Source organism: Phaethon lepturus, unplaced genomic scaffold, assembly GCF_000687285.1.
Source record: "Phaethon lepturus isolate BGI_N335 unplaced genomic scaffold, ASM68728v1 scaffold435, whole genome shotgun sequence".
NCBI lineage: Eukaryota > Metazoa > Chordata > Aves > Phaethontiformes > Phaethontidae > Phaethon > Phaethon lepturus.
The window spans coordinates 38,863-65,705 of record NW_010539659.1 but is presented as its reverse complement, the minus strand read 5'-3'; the positions used below and the strand labels follow the sequence as shown (position 1 = coordinate 65,705).

Genomic DNA, 26,843 nt, shown 5'->3' with positions numbered 1-26,843 from the left:
TGCTGAACAAAAGGATTCACTTTTAATAGCTTTAAAAAACAGCTCTTTATTATAAAAGAGCATTTTACTGTGGTGTAAGAAGTGATGTTTTGCTTATTTTCAGGAGAAGCTGTGTTGGATCAGAACTGGTAGACTGGCTTTTGGAGCAGTGCCCTTTTGTTAAGTGCAGATCTACAGCAGCTGGAGTGTGGCAGCTCCTCCTGGATATGGGCATTATATTATCAGGTCAGTCTTGATAGTGCTTCTAGCATGAGGAAGGCTATCAGTTTCTCCTGCATAGGATAAGACTAATGTTTTTGATAGGAGAGGAAGGAGGGAAAGAAAAAAAATGCTGATTGAGCCATTTTTCTTGACAGTTGTTTGTTTTACTATCTCTTCAGTAGGCTCACGTCTGTAACCTTTAATTTCATAAATACCAAAGATTAATCTCTTTTTTTTTTTTTTAGGCAATTTCCTTCCTTTTGCTTTTGCAAATGTAATTGCCTATTGCCAAGTTGCAGACAGCATGTGTGTCTCTTCCAGCATATTTTTTTTTTCTCCTCAAGCTCTTTTAAGTCTTTCCACAAGACAGCAGCTCTTTAGTCACTGCAGATCATGGCTGTGCCAGATGACTTCTCTAGCTATTAGTGATTTGCCCTTCCTCTGTCTGTTTTTCATAGTTTTAGATTACAATGGATTGAGACAGGATTCAGCTCCTTGAGACAGTGGTGATTCTAGGTTCTACCCAGCCACCCCACCTTCCCCACCAAATTTAGGTGTTTGGTCCAGCCAACGTGGTTGGTGATAATTACACTGGTAACCAAGCTCTGGAAATCCGAAGGACTTTGCTTTGTAGCTGGAACTACTTAGGTAGCTCAACTCAGAGCATACCCCACCCTGGAGTCTGTGCTAGACACTTAACTTTCCTCCATGTGAAAAGGTGAGGTGTTATGGAAGATTTCTGCTTATGTATGCTGACAATATACTTAAAGGTTTTCTTCTGATCTAGCTGCACTGACAGTATGTCTGATCATGCAGCCTCAACAAGGCTGAATAACTCTCCCAGCAGGAGCTTGTACTTTTGGCTTTGGACCACATCCTTCAATCCCAGTTCAATCCCAGTTATGCCAGGGAAGATGACAGCTGTTGGACTTGTGCATAATCTTACCCAGATCTAGTCTACAAATCCAGTAGCCCTGAATTTGAAGAGAAGATGGGATAATGATGGGCTGCATCCCCATTACTGAACTTTGTTTACTAGGGCCTGGCTGTTGATGACAACAGATTAGAAGCCAGTGGAAATCAAGGCTCAGAAATCTGACAAGTGGAAGGTTTTAATCTCATAATTATGAACTGATTTCAAAATTGGTTAAATACTCAGCAGTCTTAACGTTTGCATTTCAGGAGCCTGGAGATCTTCAAGTTGAGGTTTTGGGGTTGTCCTGTTTGGATGAACTGAGTCAATACGAGAGGGCAGGATTGCTTCTATGCTGAGTTTGCGATCCTTTTGCCCTGTGTGGTGGTGCAACTCACCATTAAAGTGCAACACAGAATGAGGTGGGGACCCAGAACCTGTACATGGTAAAGGTTTAAAAGCTATCTAATGTTATTTTTTCTGACAGTGGACAGACAACTCTATTTTCAAGACACTCATGCTTTCTACCAGTTCTCAGCGGATGAATGTACCTACCTTTTCTGTGAATTTGAGAAAGAGGAAGGATGGAAGAATGGAGTAAAGCTCCTACTTCAACTACTGCCATTGTCCCCTCCCAGGGTTGACATGTGTAATCTGTAAGTGTACGTGTACAGCTGTTTGCAACTTTTGCTTACTGTTTTTTAAATGCCTAGCTTATAGTGACACTATTTACCCCCAAACCACGGTGCAAATGAGCCAGCTTTCTTTTCAGGGTTGACAAGCTTTGTGGAGATGGGCTCTTCATCTGAGAAACTCAGCGTGGGTAGATAAAGGCAGGCACTTGACTTGGGGTTTTTGGCATATTGTGATTCTTATGTACTAGCTTGCTGACTCTAGCTTGCTATATTACCTGGGCAAATGGCTTTTTTTTTGTTGTTGTCTCCTCTTACATTTGGAGGCTTGTCATGAATTTGGCAGCAGGCATGCTGTGAAGCTGATTGACTCGATCAGATACTGTTGTGCTATGTCAGGATCAGCTATCAGATGGATAGAGAGGATGGGCAGAAATTTGGTAGTTTCAGTCATCTGATTTTAGTTAGCTACTGCATGTTTGCCAGAGCTCTGCAGTCTCGCTTTATTATTCCTTTTTCAGAATATGCCTTTTAAGAGTTTCACTTCCTGTATGTCTCTTCTTCCACCTAACTATTGGATGTTATCATACCCTCTGGGCTGATACAGCCGCACTCTAAATGTTGCCTGTTTAGAGCAGCTAGAAGGAAAGCATAGTTATTTGTGCCACAGTGAGAGGCCAAAATATAGGAAAAAGGTGTCAGTGAGAGGTCTGGAGGCTCATGACCCCTCATGCCTTAGTAAATCTGCAGGAGCTGGCCTGAATAGACAAGTTGGGTTAAATTCTTTCATTGTTCCTAGCATGATGAATCCTCAAATCTGATATTTTACTGTGGAGAACTGTTACTCTGCCAGTACTAGGATTTATACTCTTTGATGTCAAAGACAAAACTTTCTTCTATAAGTACTTTCCTTCTCTACATATTCAATTTTAAAAACACTTTCTCTCAGATATATGTCCAACGGAAGTATTTTAGAGGAGCACAAAGCCCAAAGTCCCTGTAAACTATCTGATGCCCAGCTTCTTAAATTCAGACATGTTGAGCTGGTAGAAAAAAATCTCAGTAATTTCTATGCATGGCTCAGGGCAGAAACTTGATTGCCTCCCCTGTTACTGACTGCCCTCACCAACCAGAAATTGGCAGTTCTGGAGTGGGGATTTCCTTGAAAACGCATTTATTTGGTCAGCTTGACTGTGTGTAGCCAAGTGACAAGGACCCCAAATTGGCTAGAGCAGGGGACTGAATGTGGTCTTCTAAGCAGATGACTTATATGGGAGAAAACCTTTGAATATTTTTGCAAATAGAAATTCTTGTCTTCCAGCCTACTCTGGTGCTAAGCAGTTTATCAGGGTGATTCCATCTTGATTTCATTGGGAATTTGGATTTTCCTTATTATCACTGCAAATCAGGCCACTTTTCATTGTTTATGACTCCTTGTACAAAGGCTTTGAATCAAAAAGACGGAACAGATAGGTCATATTGATGTGTTATGTGAAGGATGCTAGGTAGGAAAATGGATTGAAGACTTTTTATGTTCAAGTTAAAAATGTATCCTGCATGCTGACCTTGGCCAGTGAATATCACTATTTTACAGTCTGCTCTGCAGTTTTATCATTCCAGTGCAACTGTCATTTCTAGTGGAGGATGATCCCTGTCACATGAATTGAACAATTATTCATTAATGTACTTTTCCAGCTCCTTCCCGCTCACATTATTCAAATTTTAGTTGAAGTTGGATTCCTTTTGGGAACATTGTCACTGAAAGATTATTTTCTGGATGTTTTACATGTCAGATTGTGAGGGTGCTTTTTTAAAAAAAATACATTGAAGGAATAAAATTTTAAATAATGGTATACTCTTGAGGGAGTGTGATATTGAAGGGAAAGAAGGCTTTTCCAGGTTCAGAATTCTCCATGCTTGATGCAAATAATACACTGCTAAAACACAATCTGAAAGGGAATAGATGTGATGAGGTGTTTGTTAAAGTTATTTGACCAGGTTAAATAAACCTGTATACTCTTTTTCATGAAGAAAGAGGGCAATTCTAAAAACTCTTCCTTGCAGTGAATGTTTGGCTTTTCTCAAATATATAAGCTGTTTTGCATACCATTAGAAGCATAGTCTTTCTTGTAATTTAATATTTTCTGTTAATGTTAATATTTAACATTTTTCTGTCCTAGATTTTCTCATAGTCTATATTGAAGGCATTAATTCTGTACATACATAGGGATAAATTCTTACCTTATTAATTATATTCCCTGCTTTTGATGAAATCAGAAGCGACTGCCTACTTGTATACCAGAAGGCAATGTTGGACATCTGGTGGTCCCGGGAACTAGACAAGCTCTGTCTCCTCCATAGCTGGTGGGCAGCAGACTTGCACTTGTCTGGACTGCAGGGTGCATCAGTGGGTCTCTGTGGAGCCCCATGGATCTGCTCTCCCAGAAGGACTCTGTAGACCTGAGTAGGCAGTAGCAGTTCTGGGGAATTCCTTCAGCAGCTTTTCTGGAAACCCTATTAAATAAGTGTGGCCCAGTCTCAACTTTCTCTACAGATTTTTAATGGATTTATATTTGCTTCTGGTCAGTTTTAGCAATGTTACCAAATAATACTATAGTAAGTTCTACAATGAAAATAGCATTCTGAAGCCTGAGATGTGCTTATGGTTCCTGAATAAATGCTCCCTGTTGCCTTTTGACCTTGGCAAATACTCTACTTGAAACATAACATTGGTGGGACCTAGCAGATTTTTAGCAGCTCACACTAAACTGAAGGTTAATGTTGTAATGTGTATTCCATAGGACAGAACCCCTGTAAATGTTGTCAAATGAGATGGGACCGATGCAGGGGCCTCCTGGCGTCATTAAACACCCTATGTTAATCACAGACAATTCTACTTGACTAGAAAAGAAGTGAATATTGCAATAGCCTGGGAACAAAAGATCTGTATTGAAAGCTGTGCCATGGACTTCCTTACAGCCTTGAGCAATCACTTAGGCTCTCATCCAATGCCTGCTGAATTCTTTTCCAGTGACTGCAATGGCTTTGTATCAGGTGTTTAATCTTTATGTGCTTCTATTTCCTTCTTTGTAAATGGGGGTGTTTATAACAACACCTAATTCCCAGAACCACTGACAGACTCAATGAACATTTCAAGAATGCATTGGGTACCTTAGACTATTGAAATGTACCCCATAGTATTTTTTTAAATTATTTGAAGAGATGTTAAAAGGGGATTTTTTTTCTTTATCTCATATTACTTGTTACTTTCTTTTCAGAAGTGTTAGACTATATTCTGTATCTTCTGTCCTGAAATAATTTACATTTTACTAATTTCAGAAAAGTAACCATTCTTAAAAGTAATTTGGTTTTAATGCAAATAGCTGGAATGGAATATTCATTTAGTTACTGCCTTATGGAGTTCCTGGAAAGATTTTGCTGAATGTAGACAGCTCTCAGGTATCCATGGGTCTTTTATTGGCACTGTAGGTGGATTGTAAAGTCAGTGTAGAGACATATGTAGTGGCTTTACATTGGACAGTTGAGGTTCAGGCGCAGGACCATGGGTGTATCCGTATTGCTTCCTCCGTCAATGTGTCGGGAAGCACCGTAGTTGCTTTCACATGGCGTACAGTAGTAATTGTGCTGGACCTGACTTGCCTGCATACAGATCTAGGGCAAGCATCCCTGCATCTCGCTCTGCTTAACACACTACCGAGCCCACGGACCACTGAGCTGTATAAGCATTAGGCTGGTTTGCTGGGGCTTTCTAGCTCTCGTGTGGTACCAGCCCTACTAGGTCTTAGCTGGACCCTTTTGAAAAAAAATAGGGTGATACCTATCCTGATTCTGTTCCTCAGTATCCATTCTGTCTTTTTTCCATTAGCCTGGGTATCATAATAGAGTCTTCCTCTGATTCTGGAGAGCTGACAATAGTTTTTAGTATATTAATGGCTTCAGAAGTATTCAATGCTCATATGCAGATGAATACTGTGAGTATTTTCAAATAGAAGATGAAGTTGCCCAAGATGGAAATAGCTATGCTATATGCTGTTCTGGGTTTATAGATTGCATCTGTGGCTGTGTCTACTGAGCTGCTACCTTTTGCCTCCAATTTAGAAGAATCAGGTCCTAGCCTGGTTCTGAGAGATCACAAGAGATTTTCATGGGCATCTAAAGAGGTCAGTTATTTTAATCTCATTCCAAACTATGAAGAGAAACACTGAATAAATCAGTCTTTGTAAATGAAACTGCATTCATGTATTTCTTTGGGGCTGTTTATAACACTTAAAATGTTAAATAACATTTTTCTTTTAATAGGAAAGGCAATTGTGAAAACAATTGTCATTGCTAATCTGAATTCCCATTTTGGTCTGAATATGCTTGCCCCAGAATGAATGCATGTGTCATTCTGTGCTTTCTGACCTTAATTTTTTAATCAGGGAAAGAAATTTTTGGACGTGGGATGTAAGAACCACAGTATACCAGCTGCATATTCCAGACATGTTTTCAGTTCTCTCCCTAAACACATCAAGGCACATGAACAATTAAATAATTTAGCCAAAGATAGAAGCTAATACCTGGGATTTATGTTTATTAGAGCAGCTGCAGTTTTGCGTATCTGCTCAGTTTGCTGGCATGCCACGCGGCTTGAATACCGTGGAAAGTAAAGATCTCAAGGGCATTTTCTTTTTCTTCTTCCCATAGTAATAACCCTATCATATTGGTTTCTTTCTTTGGATTGTCAGTAAACCTTACGAAAGGCTCACAGTTTTAGTGATGGGGAATTAGACTGTTTTAAAGAAAAACACAGCCCTACTCTGTGCTGTCCACAGCAGCTTTTGTGTGGCTTTTTGCATGTGGACCAGAATTCTGTGACAGTTTCTAGAAGGGCTCTTCCAGCACTGCACCACTTTTGCAAAGACACACTAAGTCTCCCTGTCTTGTGAGTTACTGTCAAGACAACCTAATAGTGTTCCCAGCCGTTACTTTAGTTTGCTGATTTATGGCTTCTTACATGTATTCTTTTAGTTTTCCCATATTTTTTTTTAAATGTCAAACTTCATGTGTCACATAATGCTTTTGATGTTGTCTGCTTTTATCTATGTGTGCTTGCATTCCATAGGTGTTGCTCCAAACCTTAGCAAAGCTGAGTGGCAGGCAGATGGAAAACTCTTTGCTCTGTCGATGGAGTATGTTTATAGCAGAGCAAAATATGCATTCAAATAAGCAACTCTGAACTAAGAGGGTCCTGCATTCTTCAGTTCTTCATCATATTTTTATAGCTGTAGAACCTTCTGACTGTTTTACATTAGTCCAATCAAGAGTTCTTGACAGCAAGGGACAAAGGGTGTACTCTGTCGTTACCGACACAATTAATTATTGTCATGCTGCAGTCATCATTTTGATGTGTAATCTCAAAAGCCCTTTTACATTAGTGCCTGTGGCTACACAGTTCCGTGCTTTACAGGAATCAAAAGATACTGAAATAGAATTAAAAAAATAATAAAATCTTATTTTTATTTTTTTAAGGCCTGATCAAAAGATAGAAGATACGGCAGAAACCAATGCTGAAATTCTTGCTCGTCTCACTTCTGCGGTAAGGTCACTGCATCAAAGTTTGTACTGATCTTGTTTGAAATATTGTCATGTTTTGGATCCTTTCAAATTAAAGACGTAGTCTTAGTGAGCAGGTGTTTGTAATGCAAACTACTTTTTTTGTCTCTGAAAGGAGGAAGTTTTACTGAGGTCTTAGTATGCAATTCCAAAGCTATTAAAATCAGTCCAAGCAAGGACTGCTGCAGCCTGCTCTCTTGTAATCCATGCTGTTCATGGCTCAGGAGATACCAGTTTGGAGGATCATGGTGATTTTTCTGCCAGGTAGCTTACACTCAGATCCTCTTGGTCAAGTGGACATCAGTGTGAAGACGATGATGAGGTGTGGGACAAAAGGGCCTCAGCAGCCCTGGTGTAGATGATAATAAGCTTCTGAGGAGACCCACCTGGGAAGTCTGGGTATCTGGCTTCCCAATTATGTTTAGCCTTAATAAACTCCATCATGATAAACAGCAGCTTATCCTGTCTGTGCTAGAATTTGGTGCATCTTGTTTATCTTGTTGTAAGATCATTGTTCTAAGAAGCAGACAGACAGGACTTCAGATTCACTCGATCTAATATAATCTGTACGATGGTATGGAGTGTACCCTCAGCAAGTGATGCAAAACTGGGAGGAATGGTTGGCACACCAGATGGGTGTGCTGCCATTCAGAGGGACCTTGACAGGCTGGGGACATGGGCCAATGGGAATCTCATGAAGCTCAACAAAGGGCAATGCAATGTCCTGCATTTGGGAGAAATAACCTCACGCTCCTGTACAGGCTGGGGGCTGACTGAAAATCATCTTTGCAGAAAAGGACCTGGGGGTCATGGTGAACAGCAGGTTGAACACGTGCTCTTGTGGCAAAGCAAGCCAACTGCCTCCTGGGCTGCATTAATAAGACCATTACTCTCAGGCTAAGGGAGATGATCATTCCCCTCTACTCAGCACTGGTGTGACACATCTGGAGTGTTTGGTCCAATTCTGAACTCCCAGTACAAGAGACATGTGGACGTACTGGAGTGTATGCAAGTGACCATGAAGATGATCGGGGAGTAGAGTATCTGACTTGCAAGGAGAGGCTGAGAGTTGAACTTGGAGAGTTGAACTTGGAGAACAGAAGGCTATGGGGGGATCTTGTCAATGTATATAAATACCTGGTGAAAGGGAATAAAGAAGACAGAGCCAGGCTATTCTTGGTGACATCTTGTGACAGGACAGGAAGCAGTGGCACAAAAAGAAATTCAAGGTAGTCTACTTAAGTATAAGAAAAAGCATAAGAAAAAACTTACTTACTGTGATGGTGATCAAGCAGTAGAACAGGTTACCCAGAGAGGTAGATGTTCAGAACTCAACTGGACATGGTCTAGCTGACCCTGCTTTTGATCAGTTGACCTTCAGAGGTGCCTTCCTACCTCAACCGTTCAGTGATTGTATGGTTCTGTGAACATCACACCTAAATCATGGTATCAGAAAAACAGGGAATTAGTGCTAGTTCTGGTTTGGGTATGTGAGAAAGTACAGAGGTGAAAGTGAACCAAGCAGGATGAAGTTGTCATGAAAAAGGCATGATGATAAGAGCTATTTTAAATAAAATGAATAAAGTACTATCTTGAAATTGCTGAAAAATGGAAGGAAAGGAGAATTTGTGCTATATTTTGTAGACAAATTCCTTTACAAAAGACATTTTGTAATGTGTTTGGAAAGCCAGCAGTTCTGAATGCTCAACCTTATGCAAAAATAACTTAAAATGTATGGCATTAGAAAATTTGTGTTTTAAAATTGGTTTTTTATTTTTTATTTTCTCTATATTCAAATTCCTTGTTTTCTCTACATTTTTTTCTGAACTGAAAATGAAGGGAGAACTCAGAACCTCAATATCCTCCATTTTTAGTTCCATAGAGAGAAAAAATAGAAAAACATAAAATACTTTTTGCAAAGTTTTATCTTTTCAAAAACCCATAAAACTACCAACTCTATAAAACATTGCCAGTATCCCTCAAAAGCTTTGCCTCTCAAAAACAGAAGAATAATGTTTTTTCATCAGTTTAAAAAAAGGGAAGCACTCAACAAAACAAAGTGAGTTTCTGAGTTTAAGAACTGGATCTAACTGTTGCTGGATACACTTGAGTAAAACGTGTATCCTTAAACATGTGAGTAAGTGACAGTGAGTTCAGAGTGCTTCACATCTAGCTTGCAATGTCAAACCTTTGAACGACATCCTGAGTGATTCCAGCAGCAGAGCACATGGACAGGTTTGTTTGTTTTTTTTTTAAATGAACCATTTTATTGCTGTAGCTAACTAGCTAAAGAAAAATTAGGCAATTGCATCTCCAGATGGCCTGAGACCCATCTATTGCCATGGTGGTGTCAAAAAGACGGATCTTTTCTCCTGCATTTTTGCATTTTCCACAAAACTGTGGAGGCTCTCTATAACGATTTTCTAGCCTAACCCTGGAGAAAAGATGTAAGACCAGAGCAGCATCCTCCAAATATGAACACCTGTATATGAACTCCTCCCTCTTATCCCTCCAGAATATTGCTTTTCCTCCATACAGTAGACTGGGATCTAAAGTACTTACTGCAAGTTTATGGAAGTCTTTTATGTGTCCCAAGGGAATTTGAACCCTCAGCTTGCCCCACTCAACAGAGGGCTGGACTCACCAGGATACACGTCCTCATTTTTTTTTTCTGACAGCTTCAGAATTTGCATGGAAAAAAAGAGAGTCCTGTGAGCAGGACCTGGAAACCAAAAGTGAAGGTATTAGCCATGACTGGAAGTGTGTTCACACTGTCTTGCTTCTTAGCTCACTGAATGTTTACCTGTTTTGTACAGAATCAAACCAGTCTTCCTTGAAGAATTCATAATTCAGAATCCTGTTCACAATACTCTTCAGACCAGTGTTTCAGAAGTGAAAAAAACCAAAACAACAAAAACCTGAATTCCAGTCCAGCACTAAAATGGCCAGAGATTAGAGTTGACTTTTTTGTACATTTCTAGGTTTGGAGGTTCAAGTCCCCTCATTGGTTTTGATAGTACCTCTGTCTCTTCTCCTTTTCTTTTTGCTTTTCTTGTAATGGAATAAAAGATTCTGTGTCAGGTCAGAAGGATGCTTCTGTGTCAGCTTTTTTGGGGGGGGGATTAAATTCCCAACTTTTCAAACCTAAACTGATTGTGAACATCCAGCTCAAGCAACATTGGAGGAATCTCTGTGCCTAAAATAGAAATCACAGTTTTAGCATATGAAAACACAGGAAAAACTGTAAGCTTGCATGCACATAAAGTCTAACTATATATTTCTGTAACTTTATAAAACAGTTCTACCCTCTTGCAGAGGGTAGAACTCACCTCACCTAAATATAAGTGGCCATATGGCAGGCATCTACATCTGAGCTAGCTTCCCCAGGCGCTCCTTGCAGCCAGGGAACAGAAATAGGCACTTTTAGGATGCTGAATGTATGATTCATTTTGAAAGTAGTATTTTAGGAAAAAACAGTCATACCTTAGGCTCTGCTGGTAAGGTATGCACTCTCTATGAAGGGGATATAGAGTGACTAGCACAGACATAGGCTGTACAAGTACAAGTTTGGTCAATTCCTCTCTCCACCTTTTTTTCTTTACTGTAGCCCGACTTTCTGTGTTGGCATTTCTGTTATTACTTACTCCCTACTGCTTTTTGCTACCAGGTGTTGCTTCTCTTGTAGACTTCCGCTTTTCACATTCACTGCACAATTTGTGATTTTTTTTTTTGATGATTCAGCCTGTCTAGAATGGATTAGTTAGGGAAATGCACTCTTGGTTTTAAACAATGGTTATGGAGATTGTAAAAGATGATAGTGATAGCTGCAGTGAATGATGCCAAGTCAGAAGGGCAGCCGGGAAAAAAGTGCAGAGGTTTCTTTATCATCTTAATTTGTGCATAATGTATGTAATACACCTCTTTTAAGAGCAGAGTCAGATACGAAAGATAAGAAACTAGCTTGTCTGGGGTCTCACTTTTTTCTTTATGCTTTATTCTATGATGGAAGAAGCAGAGTCAGTCAAGATGACTGAACAGAGCCTATCGAATTATATGCTCATATTATATGCTCCATTACAATGAGGCACTGACAACACCATCAAACTTAAATTGTAAAGGCAGCTGACATGCCAGCAGTGCAAAGTGCCATTTGAGATACGTTTGCATTGTGTAATCTTTTTAGTCATGAATTTTTAAGAAAATGCAATGATTACTCCTTGTTTTAAAGAAGCATTCCAGAGCTGTCATGCATCCTGTGTCGTGTCCCAAAGAGCAGCTTCATATTCAATGTCTTGTCTGCTAAACCGGAGCACAGTGGGGTGGCTATGAGTGTTTCCACTGCAAAGCTCTTACCTTGCCTTGTGATGGGTAGAAGAGCCTATCAGGATGTTAATGCAGTGTATGTGGAAAATAAAGTTTTCTGGTACGTTAAGACGTCAGCCAATACTACTTTCATTTAGAGTCCATCAAACTATCATTACTTGAGATGCAAAAATGTGGACCAGACACACTTCTTTTTCAAAACGCTGCTATTTAGAGCTTTCTATTGCAGGATTTCATTTTGAGATTCTGTAAGGACTGCCACTTTGTCTCTAGATCTGAAGCCCTATTTGGCACATTGACACCTAGAATACTGTTTCACAAAAGACTACTATAAGCAGAAAAAAAGCAATGGGAAAAAAGTAGAGGTGGTATGCACTATCTGCTAGAAGCACAACTATGCCTTCTATGATAAAATGACCAGATTCATGGCTAAGAGAAGGATAGTAGTTGTCATGTACTTTTGAAAAATCTATACCTCTGTCCTTTGAAGATGAGAAGATTCACCATATAAACATGCCATTTGTATTTAATCAGGAAGTATATGTGGGTACCACTCCGTATGCACACTCTTGCTCTTTCATATTGCAAAAAGAAAACTGATTAAGATGTGATAATGTGCCAACAACACACTCAAAATGTTCTCTTTCAGACTTTCATAATATTTCTGTGAATACTACGTGATAAGCTGGCCTGTAAACTGAATCAGTTTTGACATCTGCAATGCTACTCAAAATGGGAGACAATTTAGATAGTGTTAGCTTTGTAGCAACAAGCTATATGTATAAACCAATTTTTTTTATTGAATATCTCAATTTATTATGGTAGGCATAGCTCTTGTTTGAATGTGTATTTTACTTTGAGTCCACATTACTGTCTTCAATGTGATGTGCAACTATCGATTTTGTCAAATAGGCAGTAACTGAAATCCTATTAGGAAGAAGTATGATAATGTGTAGCATGTGTGCAGTGAGGAATGGATGTTGTACACGGATTTCCATCAGTGTAATGATGCATAGGAATTGCATGTCCAGCAGAGATGTCAAGTGCATTTATGCTAAAATAGACAAAAGCATATAGATTCTGAAATCTAGGGACACCAGGCAAGTCCAGAAGGATGCTCAGCAGTACCAATTCTTTGTGATGTGAGTGAGTCCTATGAGAGGGAGCTCAGACCCTTCAGTCAGGCTGAAACCCTTTGATGAAGGAACGTTTACTTAATCTTAAGACTAGAGGAACATTTTTTTCTCCTGCTTAACTGAAGAGTTTTGCTCAGATTAAAGTAATATGCCAGCTGCATTCCTGGCACACAGCAAACAATGAGATGTTTTGCATAACAGACAAAATACAAAAAATCAGCCTTTTTATTGCCCGTGGTGTTAGCGCTGTCTTTCAAACTTGCAAAGTGCCACCTTATAGGCAAAATATTGCAGATATAACCGCAGGCAGGATGCCACAATGCTGCTTTTTCTTCTGAGAAGATGGGTTTTTCTTTACACTCACAGAAAGATTTGCATTTTTCAATTGTTTGATTGCGTTAATTGGTATGTTTACAACTGTTAGAGATTGTAGTGTCTCCTAAGGCTAATCTTGAGATACTGTATTTATTAAATGCTAAAAGATAAAGATGAGACATCAGTGCACTGTTTCTTACTGTCAGTAACCAGCGAGAATAGACCACGATCGGGGCATCGACATTTCTGAATTTAATGAAGGGAGAGGGTCTGAGCAGTTCAGCCGTGAAACGTCATGGTGGTGTTATTTAGAAATGACTTGTGATTTTATTGAAAATCCCACTCTAACTGTGGATACCTTGTATGTATTATTACTAGTGTATATTAATTGCTGCAAGCAAGCAAGCACAGAAGTTGTTTTTCCACAGAAGAACTGTTCTTTCCCATCGTACTTGCAGTTTATGCTTACATTAACCATGATTAACAGTTCTCCAGACATGGGAATGAGTGTACAGGAAGGAAGGAAGGGAAGGTAATGCTGCCAGCTTGCACAATTGTGCTGGAAACAGGATGACATTTAAGAAAACTGTGGCACTGCCTTCATATTTTCCTGCTTGGAGTGGCAGAAAACTCTGTCCCTCTCAGTGGGGCAGCATCAAGGAGTATAAAAGATCCTTGTACCTTGCAAGGACAGCAAAAAAAGCTCCCTGGACCTTTTCCACAAGGGAAGGAAGGATGCAAGTAGAGGACAGATGTATGACTGTGTCTGACACATGTAGAACTTACTTCTGGGTGGCTGCCGAGTATCGGATGAGCGGATGCTGGAGTTACCGTTGTATTGAGATGTCCTGGGCAATTTTGTCTTCTCCTAGCAGTCTATCTTTCTGCTCAGACCAAAATAACGTTCAGTAGTCTTGTTTCGCATTTTCAAACTTTTCTTCAAAGTCATGAGAGTGGGACGTTGACAGTTGCTAGCAATTGTATTACTTCAGGGATCCTTCATGTGCTTAGTGCCTTATTCCAATCATACCACATGTCTTGGGAATGATGTGTTAAATTTCACGTGTTCTCAGAAACTGGATGTCAAAACTCCCACTGCAGCATAGCCTTGAGCTTTGCATAGGTCTGTTAGACAAGATGGCTAGTACGCACTGCGGGAGACGGTACAGAGGGGTAGTTCAGTCCCTAGAAAAATAGTTGGAATGTCCCATAATATTTTTAATACTCAAGACAGGCTGTCTTGGGAAAATGAGGGAAACTGGAAGAAGCTGGGAGGCGTACAGAAGTGAGTGCGGATGGGGCAGAGGAAGGGAAGACCTGCGGTGTATGCAGGAGAGAGTGTCTGGGGTGCTGTAGGTCAAGTGCAGGGTACTCGCAGCAGCTGCAATGGGACAGACGATGGCAGTGAGGAAGTATAAAAATAAGGCATAATACAGAATTTTACTGATAGAAAAAGGAACAGACCTATGGAAGGAAGTGGATGTAGGGTTGAGCTGGCTAAAGGGACTGTAGCTGGTATTATGAAATTATGGGGAAAATATAAAGAATGCAGAGACAGGAGGCTGAGGAAGGGAGCTGGCTAGCATGGCAGGGGAGTTTCATCATAGGCTAGTGAGAGAGCCTATGTATCTGGAAATCAGATAGCCCTTACTTCGTGTTCCTCTCAAGCTAAATTTTGGTCCTGAAATGCTCAGCCATGCTATTAAGGCAGGTTGTTTCCTCCTGACGGCTCCAAAAGGCATATGTCAATTATATATGTGAACCTCAGCCAAACCTCAGCATGGAGAACTCTCTTATCCTGGAGTCACACAATAAATCCAGCATTACAGTGTGCTTAGCAGAGACAAAACAAACATTTAACAAGGAAAGGAAGAAGCTTTAAGTGTGTGCCTGTGAAAGAGCTATGCTGTGCAAATAAATTACAGGTCGGGCTACTGAATTGCCCAGTCCCTAAGGAATGTGCAGTATTTACATAAAATTAAAGTTAAAAAAAATAATTAAATAGTTGTCTCAGAATTCCCAGCTGAAAAGGAAATAGATTTGCTAGGAAAAGTGACTGTAGTTTCAAAACCAAGTACCTGCATGATTCCATGTGCAGTTGGCTGCTCCAAATGACGGATAGGATGTATCTTACTAGTGTTGCATTTTGTTTTGTTTGGCAGTGCCAGTACCTATAACCATCCTTTCCTTTCCTGGTATTTTAGGTGCAGAGAGAACTGGCTGCTGTCATTGCCTTGAAGGCAAGGAAGTCAGGTGAGTCAGGCTGGACTTTAGAGGGGGTTTTGTAACGTTCTTCCCTTTTGCCATTTGTTGAAGTATTTGAATTGTCATTGCTGTCTTACTAACATGGGGAAGCAAAGATAGCGGACCTCGTTCCTCTCTCGTTGGAGAATCTGTGTATTTAGCACAATGCAATTATTGTCAAGCCTCGCTTCCCCTGGCTCATCACATCTAACGACCTAGCTGATAAAATCAGAGTGTTACAGTTGAATGTGAACTTTGGTCTCTTTCTGGCCAACATCTCTATTTTCTCTGGGTTTGCACTTGAGAGAAGAAACTTACGTGTTTATTTGACTTACATTTAAGACAAATCGAGTTGATAATTTACCCATGTTTTCTTTTATGGCCTGGTATCTCATGCCATTTTCGCTGTGTTTTACTGGCCCAGTCAGGTGTATTTCCTTATGCTAAAGCAAAAGGCCAACTTCAAGCTTGGGTCTGTTCTTTCCTGAAGACTTCTCTGTACACCCCGATGGCTGTAGAGGCCAGTCTCTGTTATCAGGGCAGCAGAAGGGGAAAGGCAAATGGGTAATTAAAAAATGTCTGACGGCATATGGATTTACAGCAAATACCGGTGATACAGTGCAAAGGCACTGAAATATGTGGTCATCTCAGCTCAGGTTTTGGTGGCACAGCCTGTTTCAGAAGGTAACTGCATTGCAAACTGGAGTGGAAGCAAGGGAGCTGTGATTTCTGGGCACTGCACGGGAACTAACACAACCTATTCGACCAGACCTGACTCTAGACGGAGTTAACCCCCTGGTGCCTTCATGTATAGTGCAGTTAATCTGCATTCAGGGCAAACCGTCTATGGCAAAGTGAGAGTTGAATGTATTTCTACAGTAAAACAGAAGTGGAGCTGACTTAGATTATTGGTGTGTTCCCAAAGCCATTGAGATCTTGGGGAGTATTTTCACTGAGCATCTCTTGTGGTCTTCAGTGATTTTGAGAAAATCAGTTCATGGATCTTGCACTTTTTGAGCTGTTTTCTGACCTGTTAATAATATTGTGTCATAATATCTATATCTGACTATCTGTGGCTTAAAAGTACAGCACAAAAGTTATTACACACAACACACACACTACACACAATATGATATCTTAAACTGGAGGCACCAGATGTGGCTGGCATATCTGCAAATATTTCCTTGTGAAAATGTAAGTATTACAAAAGTATTCTGGACACAGTTTGATGCATGTTTGTCTGGAAATAGAAGTACCCATAGGTGATATCCAGAGTTGTCTGTAAACGTAAATCTGCAGAAGGTAAACACAAGTCTAAGTGTGAATTCAGACTTAAATCACTTCTGTGTAATAGCTTTCCTTCTGAAGCTGCTATAATAGTTTATGATGTTAACACCCCTCAGCTGCTTGCCCTTACCCGGTATCACCCCAGTCCCATCTGAATTCTAATGGCTGAACATGGAAATGCTTCTGCTCTGGTTCCGTGCAGAGAAAAACAGGTTCCTTTAAGGAAGGACTCAAAGTAATTTTTTGTTTTGCTGTAAAATGGGCTAAGAGTATGGTGCCATGTACCTTTTTACTTAGTGCTTATACAGTTCTGAGAAATGTCTTCCCCTGCTTCTCAGCAGTTGTGTCAGTAAGGATCACTACTGCTAGTGGTAATAAATAAAAACACCATTCCCCAAAAGAGTTGATTTTAACCTGAATTAGCCTCGCATTTCCTTTCAGTGGATGGCTGCATAAACGGTTGTGTCAGTAGAAAATGAGATGGGGGTTGGATTGGGAATGAGCTGCAGGAAATGAAAATGAGAAAGAAGGATAGCTCTTGGAGTCTCCTTTGTACTGGTATAATTGAAACCCACATTGAGCAGGTAGAAATATTTTAGTTAACAGTCACAGCCTTAAATAAACAGAGCTCCCTATAGAGCTTTGACGTGCTGACCAGCCTTTCCTAATACATGAATGTAAACACTTACGATACCAGTTTAGATCTGAACAAAAGATGCATCTTTAGTCAGTTTAACTAGTGCATGCTTGTTGTTGAAATTTGCATTTCTTTATGTCTCATTTTGGATGACTGTAAAAAAATGGCTACATGGTCAGGCATAACTGTAAGGTCTAATTTACATTAATGTCTTTACTAGAGTAGGAGCAGAGTAAATTAGGGTGGTTGACTGTGCTTTTTAATTTTATTGCTGATGGTTAAATCCACAGCGTAGCAGTTACTGCCTGCAATCAAGCTATGGTATGCTGTGCCTGGTGAAGTGAAGCGTATTTTAGAGAAAGAACTTCTGGAGCTAAAAGCCACAGTATCTGTCAAAGATACTGTTCTTCTAGCCCTGTCCAAGACTCCATATAATTCCAGGAAATAAACCAACAAAGATCAGACAAGGAGTTTATTTTGGCATGAAAAGAGTGGAACGTGGCTATTGGGCCAGCTGCCCTGGTTGGCTTCCAGGCTGGTGTGAACAGTGTGGGTGCCTGGCTCACCCACCCTGGGACTCATGAGTGGGGAGTGCAGGCGACGGGCACGGCCCTAACCTGCTGGCTGGAACCTGCCTGCAGTGGGTAGTGGGTTCATGAACCGAAAGCGTTCCTAGAAATCGGCAGCCCAAAACCCAAAGCTGTTTTGCGGAAGTTCCTGTACTGTTTTTGATGGTTTGGTGGTTTTTAAATTACAGTGTTTCAAAATATTTCCTCTAGATAGCTGGTTAGCGCTACCAATATGAGTAAAAAAAGAGTATTTTTGCTTAATGCAAGGACCGTGTAATTTGTTCCTGAATTGCTTCAATTCCTGGATATACCTCTGCCCTTAAAGAGGCACTTCACAGTGATTTAATTGTACTAGAAAAACGGGCTGATTAAAGCTTTCCTATTACTTGTCTAGGACTGTTGTTGTAATCACCGGGTTATGTTGCGTGAAAGGTGCTATACAAGCACACAAACGCCTCTGCAAGAGGTGAAGAGGGTCCGACTAGGAAGGTTTGCTATGCTTGGAGGGGGGAAACATTGCCTTTGGTTACCAGGGTGAAACAGTTTATTTTTGTTTAAATGAAGCTTGGGTTTGCTGGCTAGTGTATGTATATGAGAAGGAATAATTACAGTTATTTCAGTTCTTGGGCCAAAATGGCTGTTTCAGAGATTTAGACACTGTATCTACTGACGAAATGCTTTGAAAACCAAGGAGAGATGTGAGCCTGCTGTGGGGTAGGGCAGAGTATCAAATTCTTGGTAGTGCAGGATCTGACTTGATCTCAATGTCGGCTACCAGAAAATAAAAAGTCAGTAGGGTGTGGGGGAGAATGCCTTTCCCCAAGAGGTGTTCTTCAATTTTTGTTGTGGTGTGAAAGAATAGGAGAAACACATAAAACTGACAGGTGGCTGAAGGGAAAATGCAGAACTTGAAAAATGAAAACTTCCATGCTGTGGAAAAGGGCTCCATTTATCATATTTCAGATGCGCACTGCACGTGTCTCACTCCAATAGCAAGATATAAGCCGATAGAGAGGTACTTGAGAGCCCTCATGCAGAGGGAGCTCAGCATTTTTAGCTTCTTTGCAAATAAAACTAATAAAAAGGTAAAATTAATGTCTGTAATCCTGAAGCTTTGATGGACCTCAGTAACGTTGTTGACTAGAAAGCACATTTATATTTCATTAGAGTAAAGCTCTCGTGATAAAGATGACCCGAGAGGGGAAAATGAGCTTGTGCGCTTCTCTATGGCTTGTAAAAATACCCGGAAATTGTTCTTGCTTGATCTTAGAAAGAAATAGATTAAATGCTGTCTGTCTTTGTTTGGTAAAAGGTCTTGGGGAAGCAGGTAACTGGAACAGAAGAAAATTTTGTTTTTAATTGTAGGAACTTGGCAATAGAATTGTTGTGTTTATTTATACCTTGCTGGTTTCTGATGGCTTCTACAAATGTGCTGAAACATAACAAATGCAGCCTCTCAGCTGAAGGTTTACAAGGGTTGGCATTTATCTCAATTGCTTGTCATGGCTCATGACATGTTTCTTATGTGTTAGAGATGGTAACTAAAACAAGGATAAAAAGCAGCAAACAGCCTAAGGCTGGAGGCTTTAGCCGGTGGCGTAGCTACACAGCTACATCTGAATGGATCAAAATCTGTCAGGTAGATGCTCTGAACTGGTGTTAAACCCATCCACACCTTGCACTGCTGTGCATCAACCTAGCTGCACCCCATGGTATCACCCAGCAGATTCCTCTAACTTTAGATAAAAAGGAATTTCTATAGCTTTATTCATGTAAAGGGCCATTAGCAAGAGCATGGCTCTGGTGCTTGTGTTTCTGAATACAGAGACTAATTAAGACGCTAGCCGACAGTATCCATGAGGTAGGAAGAGGGCAACAAGCAGCTTCCCCCCAGACGCTGCTCCCGCAGCGTCAGGGCTGTGGGTGCTTCTGCCTCCCACTGTGAAGGGGTGGCAGAAGCCCTAAGGTTTTGTGTGTATTTTTGCTCCCCCTTAAGAACAATACTCAAGGTTCCACAATATAGTTAGATACTTTCTAGTCATGCCATTCTTAAATTGACAAGCTCTATTGATTTTTTTAAAAAATGAGTCTTTTACATTTTATTTATAAAATGTATTAACTTTATATTTGAGATCTTCTGTGTTACCCGCCCCCCCCTTCTGACATTTATCTCTATGCACATCCACCATCCGCCTTTTCTTTCATATTGCTTCTGTCAGGGCTTAGCTGCCTATGTGATTTGCTTAGTATTTTTATTTTAGGGCAGACGATTCAATACGAAGCAGTCACTGGGGCCTGAGCGCTGCCGACAGGAATGAAAACCAGGCTGCGAACAGCTCTTCCTTTCCCCAGCCGCTGCTGTCAGAGCTGATTGCGTGACTCGGCTCTAGCACACTCCACGCAATGTCAGCCCGGTTAAAAACATGAGAACAGCCAGGCTGGGTCAGGTTAAAAGTCCATCCAGCTCTGATCCTACTGTGAGCGATGAGTAGGGGATGCTTAGAGCCAGTACAAACGGTCTTTCTGATGTGCGTACTCAGCACCTACCAGTCTGCGCTAGAGGGATTTTGCCGTACCCACGCTCTTGTGTTGGGTAGCCCTTGGTGGGCCTTTTTTTCATTAATTTGTCGGATTGCTTTTTGAGGCTGCTTGTAGTCCTGACCTTCATCAGCTCTTGCGGTAGTGAGTACCACAATCCTTACGTGTGGTATGTGAAAGCCTATTTTTTCTTGTTTGTTTTAAACGCGTTCCCCACGACCCTCACTCTATTGTGATATAGCTCTTTGGTGACGGAGTGGATTATTCGCCATTTTCCCAGTTCATCACCATACTCTTCAGGATTTTGTGCATCTCTCTCGTATCCCTGTGAGTTGTCTCATTTCCAGGCTAAATCGCTAGTCATTCCTCATACCAAGTCTATTCCATTAAATCTGATCATCTTTGCCACATCTTCTATTATATTATTTTTTAGATGGGACAGCGAAAGCAGCATTCAATATTGCAGCAGCATCTGCTGGAGTTGGTACAAAGTGAGTGTGGCAGCTTCTTATCATCAGGGTGGGGAGGTGGAGGGGTGTGGGAAGGAGCCCAATAAGACCCTTTTGGCAGCATTAAGCTGTTTTATCAGCTTTGTTAACTCAGGAAGCTGCTTCTTTACCATTCTGCCCTTTTTCCCAAGTAGTACAGATCCTTGTGAGACTTCTTGGTAACTTTAGTCCACAATAATTAGCAAAAACTTTGTCATTTGGTGCTGTATGAATGTCCTATGTTATTAGTTTTATTTACTTGTAGAACTTGTTATATAGACATGGAAATCATTACAGATTTGAATTAGATTTGTACACATACTTGAGAAATGAGGTTACAAATACATGACCAAAGGTCATTCAAGAGTGGAGCAGTTCAGTCTCAATCTCAAACATGTTAAGTACCCTTTGAATTTACACGTCTTGTAAACAAGCAAATCTACAATATCCCTGGTGTAAAATGTGGCCTGTTTATTATCACTTATTTTATGCCACTAGAAAAGGGCACAAAGAGAGATGAAAGAACTTGCTCCTATTTACAGAATAAAGTGGCAGTCATGTGCTAGGGAGGGGTGCATTTTCCCTTGTGGAAAATTTGAGAAACTTTGAAGAGTGGGAAAAGGTTAGGATCAGTAGGATCTTACTGCTTTTCTATGTCCCCTTGTGTCTCTCTTCAGCAGGTTTATTTACTTAGGTAAGACCTTCCTTCATTACAACTTTAAATTCCTCCAAGCATCCACTTCTTTAAAGCATGGGTTGAACTTAGCAAAACATGTGGAGTAAAAGTTGTTCTGCAAGTGTAGTAATGGCATTCACCCTGGAGAAATGACCACTCAAAGTAAGGCGCAGGAGTGGCATGCTTCTGGTGGGTCGTGGTAACTTTACTTTTCCTCTGCCCATTGAAATGTGGTTCAAAATAAAAGATGCACCTGAAAACATAGCTAGGAATATTTTTAAAGTTACGTTGTGCTTTGAGGATTTCATGCCTTGAAGTAAGAAAGATAATCATGTTGGCTTCTTTAAGCGATCCTTTTTAAACATTTTTATGGCATATTGAAGGCAATGCCCACCCCTAGGGACCAATGTCTTGTTGCACCCCATGGGATTCTTCCATTATTCCTGAGATCAGGCATACCAAGAAACGGGCAGCGCTTCAAAAGGATGGGATCAGACCCCTTCTAGCCCTGGGGAATGGGGCTCATTGTGTTGGCCGGTCAGGAACACGAGGTGTGACACACACAGACCTCCACTGTGCCATGGCTGAATCGGTGCCCACCTGCTTTGTGCCCACCCGCTTTGTGCCCACCCTGGGCCGTGCTGGGGGTGGGAAGTGCCCTGGACAGCATCAGTGAAGGGACTGCACGGTTACGCTCACCAGCCCTTGTGTATTCAACAGCTGATGTAAAGCAGAATGGACTCTGAGCCTTGGAAAAAGACGGAGAATGGCTCTAAGGGCTCTCTGGTGGGAATTACGCTGAGAGGGATTTTGGCAGTTTACGGTTTGGTTTTTGCAGTTGTTTCAAATCTTTGGGCATAGTTCTTCCTGTGTGATCTGTCAGGCACTTGCATATGAGAGATGAGCAATGCAGAATAGCTGTGTAGGTGACAGATGTTTTGCACATACGCAAAAAGGGATTGCACGGTTAAGGTCGGAAAGACAGCAATTGTGCAAAAAAAAAAAAAAAAATTCCCAGGTGAATGTTTTGTTTCCAGTGCTTTGGGAGAGTCATTTACAGAGAGTTCACAGAATTTATTTATTCAGAGTCCTCTTTGTTTCCTGCTCCTTTCCTGGCCATGCCCGGAGGATGTTTCCATGGAGTAGAGCGCGGTGTTTCGCTTTGCACCAACCTGCTCGGCGACGGCTCGTACCTCCTCGTTTGATCACTTCCCAGCAATCGTTCTCCCCGTGCCTGCTGATCATGTAACGGGCTCTTCTCCACCCTCATTTCAGGCAACACTGTTACAGATAGATTCACTGCCCCTTGATTTTTTTTAATTTTAATTATCATGCACATGAGAATGAATGTCTAAAAGCACTGGGTAAAAGTTAAAGCTTTCTGCATTCAGCCATCGAATGGTTTTACTTGAGCTGCTACTGCTACGAAGAACACTGCTTTTGTCTGTTCCTGTAGTAATTCTACAGTGTTTGCAACTTGTTTTCCACTTCTTTTCTCCTTGATAAAAAAAGATAAGAGTTCCTATCTTCACCAAGTGTGTGTAAAAATGTGGCTTTTCCTTTGTCTGTATCACAAAGTGCCCGGCATTGAAAACCAAACCTCCCCTGGCCACATGAATCAACAGTAGTTGTTTATCTATGACAAAATTCCTCCCTTGTTTATCCAGAGGTGTTTTACAAATTATGTTCTTCTAATGCACCACCACCTTGGATGAAATATGGGCCTTCAAACCCAGATGAAAGGTTTCAGTTCTGATAAATAAAATAAACAGGACTTCCTAACAAAACCAGTTGTACGATAATGTGAAAAGAATAGCAGCAAAGGCTCCTGGCCATAATCTGACTGAGTTAGGAAATATCAGTGGCTTTACTCGATACGCTCATTCTTTAATTTACAATGGCTATATAACGTAGGGCAGGCCTGAGTCTCGTTTAAACTGAAGTTTGTCCTTCCTGTGGTCATTCAGATGCAGTGGAAGGGAACGGTGCCTTAATGGTGTGTGGATCAGCAAGACCAAATCTACATCTGTCAGCCTCCTTTCCTACCACACTGGCTTTGCTCTGTTTAGATTGCAGATTCCTACCCTTGCTGTTATCTGTTCCTTTTGATAAACTCTGCAATGAGAGGAAATGTTTTTGCATCATTTTGGGGAGTCCTGTTTCCTATTTGAGATCTGAGAAATGGCTTGTAGCACTAGGACCCTTGGGAACTTATTTTTCTGTGTGGAAACTAGACCAGCATAATGAGTACCCTCTGTGCAAATTCAATATTGGTTCTACAGCTAAGGTCAAGCAGAAGTTAATGACCATTTTTTACATACAGAAATCAGTTACGAAACCGATGTTACATTTCATGCTTTTGTAATTCTAAACCGAAGTAAAATGCTGGAGTAATTTATATTAAATTGATTTAAACTACAAAGCATAAATATCATGAATCCCAGATTAGGGTTTGAGAGAAAATGGCTTTATTGTCGCTTGTGCTATAGTTCATTCCCCAGTTTGCAAGCACCTTTATTCCATCCCATGCTTGCTGTGCTTTTTTAGATACAGAGGTGCTGAACAATGCTGTAAGGGGGAGTCTCTCTTTAATAATTTTTGCATTTTCTTTGTTTTTTAATTAGCTGATTTACTCAGCTGATTGCACAGCTGTCTGGGCAACACCCCCCAGGGGCCTGCCAACTGTTTCAGAGATATGTAGTGTACTCAGTGAAGGGAAATCTGTACAATAATTTGCATATATATGTGCAGAAATAGTGGGAAGGAATGAGAAAGCTCAAAGGCGACTTTTGTATTGCTAATAAAAGGAAACATGTTAAGGATGAGCTTAAAGAGCTTTTTCTTTACAGTAATTTCTGGGAAAAGATTACAGTTTCATGGTAAATAAGGAACCAATTCTCAGTTGGAGGGTTTTATTCCTGGGATTATCACTGTCTGTTATAGGCAGCTTTTGGGGATTTCAGAGGTATTCAGTGCTTGTTGGTTTTCCCCCTTTAATTTGGAAATAGGACTTGGAAAATACAGGAGTATGCACAAGGACCTACTTTGGCTTAAAATGGTCCCAAAACCTGAGGTTTGTAAAGCATTGCTCATCTTCCTTTTCACCGCTCAGTGCTAGTGCCTTACGTAAGCTAGAGGATCTGACTTCTGGTTTCCCCAGTGGTATCAGTGTGAGCTATTCATTTTTTTCCACTCTGATAAATTAATAAGCATCAGCAAACATTATAACACTGTCAAACAGCTCAGAGCTGCCATAGTAACCAGCCTCTCTAGAGTTCGCTGTACACCCTCCACAAAGAACAACAAGGGATACCACAAGCTCCGTTGTTCAAAATAACAGTAAAGTTTTCAAAAATCAAGAAATTAGCTTAGAATGATGTGATTTTAAAAAAATGCTTTTTCGCTGTTTGTTTCTGAAAAGCTTCGTGCTAGCAACTTCCTTTGGAAAAAAACAGAAAAGAAACATGCCTCTCAAAAAATTTGGGATATAAGAAGAATGCTAGACGTTGTGAGCGTTCCAGCAGCTGACGATAAATCAACTGGTGCGGGCTGCTGGCAATTCAGAGCACTGGAGCCTTCCCCTGGGGAATGTTCTTGCAGATTCCTGAGGTCTTTTCAACAGGGATAGTTTGACAGGGACAGAAAAACAGGCTATAACCATCCAGCAAGGATGAGACGGTGAAAATCTGTTGGCTTATCAAATAAACAAAGTTCTTCTGTTCAGAAGTAGGCTCTTTACCGCTTCCAAGGTGGCGTGTGTCTCCCATCTGTAGAGGGCACGTAGGTGCCTTTTGCTTACTGTCTGGAAAAAAAGAGATGCAGATATACGTTTTGATCACATAGTACTGAAAGGATTGAAATCTTACAAAGGGCAGAGTGTTTTGATGTTCTAGGATGTTAGCAGGTTAAAGGACAACACTAAATAATGAATGAACGTCCTCGTCTGAAATGAAGGAGCGTCACTGAATCATGAGGCACGTAGCCTAAGGGGTGACCGAGCTTTGTCCGGGGAGCAGAGGTGCCTCTGGAGCAGCCGTGGGGACAGCGAACGCCTCGTTCGCCCTGGGCACAGGCTGCCCGGGTGAGCCTGGGTGTCTGCGCAGCTGGGATCCCGCACGCCTGGGCTGCTCCTGGGGCTGCGCCTGAGGGTTTGCAGCATGCCAAGCGAGTTCGGTCTTGGGAGCAGCCTCGGGCAGTGCAGGCGAGACGTTTCTGGGGTCCCCACCCCGACAGGCGGGCAGCCCTGGTCCCGCAGTTGGACTTGACAGCGAGCTCAAGGGCTGAAGCTGGAGCTGTGTGGCGGAAGTGGTCTGGCAGCAACGCCGGCTTGTGGGGTGCCCTGTCCCCTGCCCTACCTGCTGCCTGGGGGGTCAGTTGTCACCCAGGTCACCAAACTGAGCCAGGCTAGAAGTCATCCCAAACGCTTTATCGTAGTACGGGGAAAGAATATAAGAACGGGGCGGGGGACACGACAGCCAGCAGTGATGGGGAGCTAAGCTGGCTTTCTGTCCTGGAATGGCCATGTGGGTGCCATCCAGACAGGCTGCCTGTCGAGTCACTTATGGATGGACAGACGTCCCTTACGTCATGCTGTTCAGCAGCAAAATGGTTAACTGTGATGGCAGTCCTCTCTTAAACATTTAAATAATCAGCTTTCAAAGGTAACACCCTATTAAGCCAAAGGGAGGAAGTTCACACCTCTCCTGGTGTTATTGTTCCAGTCTGGCTGGCTGCGGCAGCAGAATGACGACAGTGCCTTGGTTTGTGTTGTGAAGGTTATCTCTGCAGCCAGAAGGGATAGAAAGAAGAAACTTCATTTACAGAAAAGGAAGAAAGCACAATACAGCAAAGCCTCTGGGAAGATTGCAAGGCTGTAGGTTCCAGGAGTTGGTTTATGGGTGGATTTTTTTAACTGTCCTTTCCGCTTTCAGTTGGGTAAAAGATTCTGATATTTTGAATAAGACAAACTATTAAAATGAAATAACGTGCATTGTGTTATGTGACTTTTTAAAATCTTACTCATGAAACGTAATAAATTTACCTTCAGTTTGGGGCTGTGCAGAACAGCGTGTCGTGGGGTCACTGCTCTGTAGGTAAGCCTGGCACCTTTGGCAGGATTCTTCCATAGGCAGGAGAAGGTCCATGAGTGCTGCAGGTGGCTGTTGTGACCCTGACTGCATGCCAATCTGTCTAGCTAAAGACATCCCTTTGGTATGCCTGTGACGCTCTGTGCTGCCAGGGAAGACAAATCCCTTCCCATGGCTTAAA

General features: G+C 41.4%; 1 protein-coding gene across 1 annotated transcript in view; it reads left to right on the top strand.

The window, feature by feature from the left end:
* Nucleotides 1–26,843, top strand: part of LOC104620839 (rap guanine nucleotide exchange factor 5-like) — a gene marked incomplete at both ends in the record, with an annotated part of 39,121 nt that overhangs the window by 1,042 nt on the left and 11,236 nt on the right. The window contains 2 exons of the mRNA XM_010287165.1: nucleotides 104–225; nucleotides 1,602–1,770. Coding sequence (XP_010285467.1) covers nucleotides 104–225; nucleotides 1,602–1,770 — 291 coding nt within the window. The remainder of the gene's footprint in view (nucleotides 1–103; nucleotides 226–1,601; nucleotides 1,771–26,843) is intronic.